Source organism: Ovis canadensis, chromosome 10 (assembly GCF_042477335.2).
Source record: "Ovis canadensis isolate MfBH-ARS-UI-01 breed Bighorn chromosome 10, ARS-UI_OviCan_v2, whole genome shotgun sequence".
Classification (NCBI taxonomy): domain Eukaryota; kingdom Metazoa; phylum Chordata; class Mammalia; order Artiodactyla; family Bovidae; genus Ovis; species Ovis canadensis.
Window position 1 is genome coordinate 86,683,803 of NC_091254.1, and position 9,894 is coordinate 86,693,696.

Consider the following 9,894-nt stretch of genomic DNA (forward strand, 5'->3'; position numbering starts at 1 on the left):
GCCACTTAGCAAGCCAAACAAGCTCTAGTAAATGAACACTTAAAACATTCAAAATCACTGTTCATCTTACATTTACACTCAGGAATAAAATCCTAAACTACTTAATCATCCTACTAAGAAGTTTTCTCTGCTTAAAAGGCAAGAAAATTCCATCTTGAGGGGTTTTATGTTAACATCATTTATTCTATTCTCTGTAGAGACAGTAATCTTTTTCTTTAACCTTTCCTTATAACAATAATTAACCTTTCAGCCTCCCCTGCTAAAATCTAATTTCAGCATCTGATATTCCCTAAGAAACAGTAATAAACATGTGCTCATTCTAGAACTATATATGTATGTGTGTATGTATGTGTGTGTGTGTGTGTATAGGTATAAAAAGTAGGAATGATTAACTCCATTTTCTAAATGATGAAATGAAAGTATACAGGTTATCTGACTTGTTAAGGGCAAAAACTAAAAATCTCTTTAAGAGTTCAGGAGCAAAAGTATTATGGCAAAAAAAAAATTCTTTCACTATTATTACATGCAAAACTAGTACTATTTCAAAGAAATCTAGGTAAAAAGAAAACCATAATTCAACAATTTCTATTTCTTGATTATAATGTAATAGACACTGCTAATTATAAAAGTTTTCTTATAATAAAGTATTAAAACCTTATGGGGATGACCCAGAGAGATGTTGTGGGGAGGGAGGTGGGAGGGCGGTTCATGTTTGGGAACGCATGTAAGAATTAAAGATTTTAAAATTAAAAAAATAAAAAACTAAAAATAAATAAATAAATAAAATAAAATAAAACCTTATACATTTGGAAATGGATAATTGGAATAGTTTCCATTAAAATATCTTCAAAGTTAATATTCAGATTTACTAACCTAATTAAGTATATACACTTAAACATTACCATTAAAAACAATAAACACGTCTAACATAGGCACAAAAATATATATCTGGAAAGTTGAAATATGCATATCACCTACCTGTTTGCTTATAAATTGCTAATTCTTGTACAGTTTCCAAAAACTGCCAAAATTTTTCATTACTTTCTTCTGCTATAAATTCACTATTAAAAATAAAAGTAATCAGTTAATAGCTAGAAATTTAAAAATGATTTTGATACCATAAAATGTATTTTAGAGCCAAATTACAACTTCTGGTAAAAACCAAAACTCCCAAAACTAAAGTTACCGATTTCCATATACTGTAACGCAAAAAGAGAACACATTGATGATTCTTACCTGAGTTGTCATTCTAAACTACAGGCATATAATCATAACTGGAAAAGACTATGTGACAAATTACTTTTGGTTTTTCCTCTTTATTAGGTAAAAAATGGATAACTTATTTTGCTCTCTATGTGAAATGCTCAGAGAAGTAAAACTTAATGGCAATATAGGGTTTGATCCCTGGGTCAGGAAGATCCCCTGGAGAAGGAAATGGCAACCCAATACAGCATCCTTGCCTGGAAAATCTCATGGACAGAGGAGCCTGGCAGGCTACAGTCCATGGGGTTGGAAAGAGTTGGATACGACTGTATTCACTTAGCATGCATGCATGTGTAATGCCCTGAGAGGTATAATTAAATGGCAATACGGACAGTGTTATATAAAATTAAAAAGGTAAAAAACAGACAGCCTATTTTTCACAAACAAAACCTGGTCTTATAACCATCTTTAGAAAGCAATATTATTATTTTTATTTAGCTACCTATTTGTGTAGACAATCTTATTTCAGCAGAAAATACCTTAATCAAAAAATTAACAGAAAATTGATACACTGCATTAGGTCTTTGGCATGGAAACCCCCAAAACACTGCCATTTATCCAAAGAGCATAGGTAAGAAAAAATAGCCAAAGCAATGTAAAGCCTTTTGGAAATAGTGAAATAAGTGAAAGGCTATTCAGTCTTGTTTGGAACAAAGTGCAAGACACCAAAAACAAGTAGATCTAACTATTTAAACTAGAAAGAATACAACCATCAAACAAACGGTACAGATTCTGCTATTGCCCACCTTATCTTTTTTTTAGCCTCAGTAAAACTAATGATTAATATAAATGGTAAGTATTGAGGACATTCAAGACACATGCAAAATTAACTAATTCTTGTGAGTCTGAGATGGTCAGTAAAGGCAGAAAAGAAGGTGAGAAAACTGACTAATTCATCAACATACTAAACATGACAGGCATATGAATTTAAAGCAGTAACTCCAAGGCAACCCTTATTATTAATGGTGTCCAACTCAATGGCATTAAAACAGGCAAGCAAACAAACAAAAAGGCTAAAAGGAGAGGAAACTGCAGGAAACACTAAATAGGATGTAACCAAAAACTGACGGTACAAAACTTTTAGAAAAGTAGAGCACAATACTTATTACCTAATGGACTTGATCAAACACTATTGACAACGCTCATACATGTGCAACTATGGGAAATAGACTTCTTCCATATGTCAGAATTTATACATAAGAGTATGATCCTCCAGAATTTATACATAAGAGTAAAGTAATCACCTTACTAAAGTATTCCCTTACAATTACTCCTTCACTATACCACTGCTCTAACACTTTGAGAACTCTTCTTGAATTACTTTCATGGGCAATTTGCCAATCACTACCCTTAGAGGAGAAAATATCCTTGAGAGGCCATCTAAATCAGCATCTCACCTTCCAAAAATTTAAGTAATTACTTTGGTCAAAATTTTTAAAAAGAAACAATCCAAAATTCTGGTATTTCCAGTTTTTTTTACTTGATATTTAGCACCAAATAACAAGGTTTCTTCCCAAAAGAAGAATTTTATCTATTCTAACATAGATTAAAAAATTTTCCATAGAGGATGATTTTAAATGTACTCAAGAACCAGACAGTAATTATAAGTGTTATTTCAAAAAATATTTTCAGTAAGAGCAACACCAGTGGAATAAATACAGTTTAAATGTTTAAGTTGTGGTATATGTATTGAAAATTTTAGTCTCACCAGCCTATAAACATCCTTAGCAAACAGTACTAAATTATAAATGTTTTAGGGCTTCCCTGGTAGCTCAGCTGGTAAGAATCTACCTTCAATGCAGGAGATTCCGGTTTGATTCCTCGGTCAGGAAGATCCCCTGGAGAAGGGATAGGCTACCAGTATTCTTGGGCTATCCAGCATTCCTGAGCTGCCCTGGTGGGCTCAGATGGCAAAGAATCCGCATGCAATGTGGGAGACCTGGATTCCATCCCTCGGTTGGGAAGATCCCCTGGAGGGAGGCATGGCAACCCACTCCAGTATTTTGTATTTCTGCCAATAGTCTCCTCAAGGCAATCTAGCTTTTTTCTACCATGCCTCTCAAAACTCTTCCAGCTTCTGTCAGATTCAAAAGATAATTCTACATTTTTATGTATTTGTTACAGCAGTACCCTACTTCAAGGTACAAATCAAATCAGTTTCCTATTGCTGCTGTAATAAATTATCAAAAATTTGGTGACTTAAAACAACAGAAACTTATTGTGTCACAGTTCTGGAGAAGTCCAAAATCAAAGTATTGGTAGGGCTATGCTCCCTCCAAAGGCTCTAGGGGAGAACCTTCCAGATTCTGAAAGCTTAAGGTGGTCCTTGGCTTGTGGCTACATCAATCCTATCTCCGTCTCTATTCATATGTCCTCCTCTTCCTGTGTCTTCTCTTATGTATCTTATAAGCGTATTGGACTTAGCACCCATCCAGATCCATAAGAATCATGTCTTAAGACCCTTAATTACATTGTCAAAGAGCCTTTTTCCAAATAAGGTAACATTTACAGGTTCCAGGGGTTAGGATGTGGACATATCTTTTTGGACGCCACCTTCCAACCCACTACAAGTTATGGAGTTGGTACATCAGAGAGGGGCTAGACTGTGAAGAATCTAAGGATGCTCCTTAGAGCATCCTATGGGAGTTTCAGTTCTCAGACTCTTGAGGCAAGTAGAAACTGAAACACTCCAACTGCCAGTCTAATACTGGAAGAAGTTAGAATGATTTGAAACTGAGTGTGAGACCATATCCATGAAAAGTATGGAAGAAACTGGGGAAAAGGTAGAGGAATAGGACATATATTAAACTAGAATATTTTAATAAAAACTGTTTTATTGTAATATCTATACTACATCTAAATATCTATAATTGTAACATCTATACAGATGTATCTATACCACAGAAATTCAATGGATCATAAGAGACTACTATGAACAAATAAACAACAAAAAACTGGGCAGCCTAGAAGAAATGAATAAACTTCTAGAAACATACAACTTATTAAGACTGACCCATGAAATAGAAAAATCCAAACAGACTTATTATTAGTAAGGAGACCAAATCTGTAATCAAAAGCTTCCCAATAAACAAAAGTCCAGAACCAGATAGCTTCATTGTTGAATTCTACCAAACATGTATAACAGAAACCAACACAATATTGTACAGCAATTATCCTTCGATTAAAAATAAACTTAAAAAATAAAATAAATACCAATCCTCAAACTCTTCCAAAATAAAACACTCTCAAACTTGTTTTATAAGATTAGCATTATTCTGATACAAAAACCAGAAAAGGACACAAGAAAAGAAAATTAAAGGTCAACATTCTTGCTGAACATAAACATAAAAATCTTCAACAAAATATTAGCAAATTGAATACAATACATTAAAAGGATCATACACCATAATCAAGCTATTCCAGGGAGGCAAGGATGGTTTAATACCCATAAATATACAAATGTGAAACAACACATTAACAAATTAAAGATAAAAATCACATGATCATCCCAATAGATTAAAAAAAAAAAGCATTTGAAAAAAATCAGTATCAAGATTAAAAAATCAAAATGGGTATAGAGGGAATATCCTCAACATGTGCTGTGCTTAGTCACTCAGTCATATCTGACCCTTTGCAATCCCATGGACTATAGCCTGCCAGGCTCCTCTTGTCCATGGGGATTCTCCAGGCAAGAAAATTGGAGTGGGTTGCCAAGTCCTCCTCCAGGGGACCTTCCCAAACCAAGGATCGAACCCAGGTCTTCCGCATTGCAGGCAGATTCTTTACAGTCTAAGCCACCATGGAAGACCAAGGATACTGGAGTGGGCAGCCTATCTCCTCTCAACATAATAAAGGCCATATACAACAACAACAACAACAACAAACCAAAGAGATGGGCTTGCCTGGTGCCTCAGTGGCAAAGAATCCATCTACCAATGCAGGAGACATTGGTTCGATCTCTGATCTGGGAAGATCCCACGTGCCGCAGAGCAACTAAGCCCGTGTACCACAGCTATTAAGCCTGGGCTCTAGAGCCCAGGAATTAGAGATAAGCCCATGCACCAAAAAAGACTTAGTAGAGCCAAAAATAAATAAAATTATATATATATATAATTATATAAACATAAATGACGAGATAACAAGTGTGGTGAGGCTGTGGAGATAAAGGAATCCATGTGCACCCTTGCTGGTTATGTAAACAGATACGGCCACTATGGAAAACAGTTTGAAGGTTCATCAAAAATTTTTACAAACTATCATATGATCCATCAATTCCAATTCTGGGTGAAAACACTAACAAAAATACAGGCAGTCCTATGTTCAGTGCAGCATTATTTACAATGGCCAAGATATGTTAACAACCTAAGAATCCACTGAATGATAAATGAATATAGAAAATGTAGAGACAGGAAGATGGCAGAGGAGCAGGGGAACATGGAGTGCATCTCTCTCCATGGATGCATCAGGAATACCCCTCCAGACACAGAAGGGTTGCAGAACATCAGCTGACAGTGGGCAGGAGTCCCTGACCACTAGAAAGGAATACACAGATCCAGGCAAAATTCGGCAGGATGAAAGGAGAAGTGGAAAAAAAAGGAGACTGAGCAGGACTGCACCTGCACATGGGAGGGTGGGGGACCTGAAGCAGGGGTCAGTTCCCCGTATCAGGGAAATTGTGTGGGACACTGGAGAAGCATTTGGGGCTTTTGGAGTGCACAAAATGTACACACACACGAGTATTATTCAGCCATAAAAAAAGAAAATACTGCTATCTGTGAGAACTTGGACAGACCTGAGGGAATTTTGCTCAGTGAAATAAGACAGAGACAAATACCCTATGAACTCTTAAAACAAACATAACACAGTAAGGAAATGAGCTCCTATACAGGGAACAAATTGGGTGCGGGAAGAAGGGAGGTGGGAGAAACGAGTGAAAGTGGTCAAAAGGTGCCATTTTTTGGCTACAATATAAATAATCGGTCATGGGGATGTAACGTACAGCATGGTGACTATAGGTAAAGAACTGCATATTGGAAAGCTGTCAAGAGAGATCTTAAAAGTTCTCATCACAAGAAAAGAAACCTTTGTAATTATGTGTGGTGACAGGTATTAACTGGACTTATGTCCATGGTGATAATTTCACACCATGTGAACACATCATCAAATCATTATGTTGCACACCTGAAACTAATACCTTACATAAATTATAGCTCAATTTTTAAAAATCTGTTTTCGTATCTTAGATATGCAACTTCACGGAGGAGATGAAGACTGTTCGGAACCAAAAGCTATGGTTCTGGTGAAGTATTAATACAAAAGCAACTGGCATTAAAACTTCATGCCAACAAAACAACTTCATGCCGGTTAAAAAAAGGAACAAAAATTTTCAAATTTTGTTTAACTACTGGAATATTAAGATTAAAATTCATTATCTCCCAGTTTTGTTTCTCCACATAAGGTACATGATACCTTATGCACTAACTCCAGCTGAGGAGATTCAGAAAGAAGTCAGAGCTTTGGGACGCTCTCTTCTCCACAGAAAGCCATCGTATGAAATTAGGTGCTTCAAATACCGGTTCCTAAAAACTAGAACTGCCTCCATCAATTGCAGAGCTTGCACTAAACGCCACAGTCCACCTCCCCGTCTTCCTTTTCTCTCACGTAAATGCTAAGAAAATCCAAAGGAATTAATAGTTTTCAAACCCGCGGGTGAGGCAAAGTAGGAATGGCGGGGAAAAGGAGCCGCAAGTGAGTGCGGAGCCCAGGGTAGCAAGGGGAGGAGGTGATGCTCTGAGGGTCAAGCGCCCGAGGCGCCGTCGAGGTCCCGGGGCGCCCATAGCCCCGCCGCACCCTCCCTCCGCGCGGGCTCGGCGGAGGGTCCGGCCCGCACTCCCTCACCTGGCCTCCAGCAGCAGCGGGGTCTCCGGCCACTTGGCAGCCAAGTGGGCCGTCACCGCCTTGGACGCGGAGGCCGTCCGGGCTCCGAGCAGCGAGAGCCAGAGCGCCGTGAAGCCCAGGAGCAGCCGCACTACGCCGGCGGCCTTTGCCATGGTGCGGACAGGGAAGCGCGAGCCCCTCAGACCCGGCGCCCTCAGCCCGCAGCCGCCACGCTACCGCCGGCTCCTCCCGTCGCGCGACCGCTCACTTCCGGTGGGGGGAGCGCGAGTCCGTTACACGGGCCGGGGCCTGGCGGGTGCCGAGCGCATGCGCCGAGCGCTCCGTCGCCGTCCCGGGAGCCCCCGAGGGCGGACCCCTGGGCCACGTAGGTGTAAGGCGGCGCCGGAGTGCGGAGCTTGGCTAGTGCCCTGGCGGGTCCCGCCACCGGGACCTTAGGCTCTCGGATCGAGGATGTGGGACACCGGGAGAGGAGACTGAAGTGGGATTTTGGCCAAGTGTGGCTGAAGATGGCAAAATCTGGACGCGAAAGCAGGAATCAGCGTGGATATTATCCACTTCACATAGGCGGAAAAGAAGGCCTGCCAAAAGTTAAATACCTCCCTCGTGGGATTCTCAAATTTTGTTGCATATCTGAGTCACCTGGTAGAGCTTTTAGACAGCCCGTTTCCCAGACCACACCACGCACCAGTTACAGGGGACTGTCTGGGGGTGAGATTCGGTCTTCAATAAATAGTATTTTACCCGGCCTTCCCGCCAGGTGCTTCGAGTGTGTTCGAAAAGCAGTGACATCACCTGGAGGGCTTGTTAAAACACAAGGTGCTGGGTCTCATCCCAGTGTTTCCGATTCAGTAGGTCTGGTGCCGGGGTCTGATAATCCGCATTTCATAGCCATCAAGTTCCCAGGTAATGCTGATTCTGCTGTCTGGGAGCTGTGCAAAAGCCTTCGTCCTCAAAAGCGGTCCACATACTTGAAGCGTCAGCATCACCTGTGAGCTCATTAGAAATGCAGAATCTCAGGCCCCATCTCAACCCTATTGAATCCAAACCCCTGGCATAACAGGCACCTCACGTGATATCTGTGCACATTAAAGTTTTCAGAGAAAAAAAGTTTTAGAGAAAAAAAAAGATGAAAATGCATAGATAGTTGCTCTTGTTATTATCATCCCAAATCATTATCAGCTGTGATTGAAACTCACTTTCGATCAAGGACTGTCTGACCCCGCAAAACTCTTGAATTTAGTACATCCAGTTCAATGACAAAGCCTTGGAGCAGAGTTAACTGTTTTTCCAGTAGGTATGACTCAGTAACTCAAAATATTCAGTTTTATTTAACTGGGCAGAGGTGGAGCCTCAAGATTCTGGCTCCTAGTCAGGAATGATACTTTTTCTATTCAGAAGAGAGTAAATTTATTATATACATTACAATATATGGTAAATAGAAGCAGCAGCCGGGATAACTAGTTTAGGGGTTGCTCGTGGTCCATTGCTTTTTTTTCCACTTACTCTTCTGCACTAGAGGGAATCTGGGTCTCTCCAAGTTGCTGAAACATGATCATTCCACTTTTTCTTTTCCCCTCATCCTCCTAAGCATTCTGGTTCCTAGGAAGACCTTGCTTTGGAAATTCTATTCAGGTCTCACTGCCTGAGGTTAGCCTTCATTTCCTGATTTCTCCCACTTGATATGATCTATCCCTCCTCTAAATTCCCACAAGTTCTTTATTTTAACAGCCATATACCACTTATAATTCTCACTTTAGAATTTGAATACAGTGCTTATTTATTCTCCTCCTAGAGATGATATATTCCCTGAGGGCTCATGCCTTATTTATTTTTAGCATCTCTTGCAGTACCTAGCATAGTACATGTTATTGAGGCTTAATAAATATTGAAGAGTTCCTGTTTTATGGGTCAGTAGGCAGAAATCTCAGGCAGATGAGTAAGGAACTTTATTTCTGTCCATAGAGCATAAGAAAAAATATATATATATTATGAACCCTTCACAAACATTTACTTAAATTAACTCTTCATTTCCACTTATTTTTGGACTGAATTTTTGGCTGAGATTGTGGGATAAAGGAAATAAACTATTGGCTGCTGCTGCTGCTGCTAAGTCGCTTCAGTCATGTCCGACTCAGCAACCCCATGGACTGCAGCCCACCAGGCTCCTCCGTCCATGGGATTTTCCAGGCAAGAGTACCGGAGTAGGGTGCCATTGCCTTCTCCGAAACTATTGGCAGTGAATGTCAAATATCAGCATATTTGATGGGTTGCAAATCTTTAAGAAATGATTCCCCATATAAAAAGTCACATGAAATACACTATTAAAGTATACTACTAAAACATATATTATTAAACATTCCAGTACATTTGAGTTCAGGATAGTAAGGAATACTACATTTCTCTTTTAAAAGAGAATGAAATTAATCAAATGCAGGGCTATTTGTTTACACAAATATTATACATTTTAGTTTTTATAGTATTTTCCTAGACACATAAGTGGATTTGAAATATTCCTCAGACAGCTCATTCTTGGGCATTCTTCTACTGCAGAACAAAAGAAAAAGTAGGACTAAATGATATTTAAATGTTGGAGAAGGTCACCAAGAGGACATGACCACCAGCTGATCTTTAAGCCGGACCTGGTCAATCAGAGACACTAACCCCCACCCCTTCCTTGGATGTACATTTCACCCACTGTTCCCACCCTAGGAACCACTCTAAGGAAGCAGCCCT

At 39.5% G+C, this 9,894-nt stretch overlaps 1 protein-coding gene across 4 annotated transcripts in view; it reads right to left on the minus strand.

Moving 5' to 3' along the window:
- The window catches only part of UGGT2 (UDP-glucose glycoprotein glucosyltransferase 2), a 148,226-nt gene extending 140,811 nt beyond the window's left edge, over nucleotides 1-7,415 (minus strand). For all 4 annotated transcript variants that reach the window (XM_069601914.1, XM_069601913.1, XM_069601916.1 and 1 more), the window contains exons 1-2: nucleotides 7,162-7,415; nucleotides 979-1,061 (exon numbers count right to left, since the gene is read on the minus strand). In XM_069601914.1, the coding sequence (XP_069458015.1) occupies nucleotides 979-1,061; nucleotides 7,162-7,313 (235 nt within the window). In that variant the 5' untranslated portion in view covers nucleotides 7,314-7,415. The remainder of the gene's footprint in view (nucleotides 1-978; nucleotides 1,062-7,161) is intronic.
- Between the last annotated feature and the right edge of the window lie 2,479 nt (nucleotides 7,416-9,894).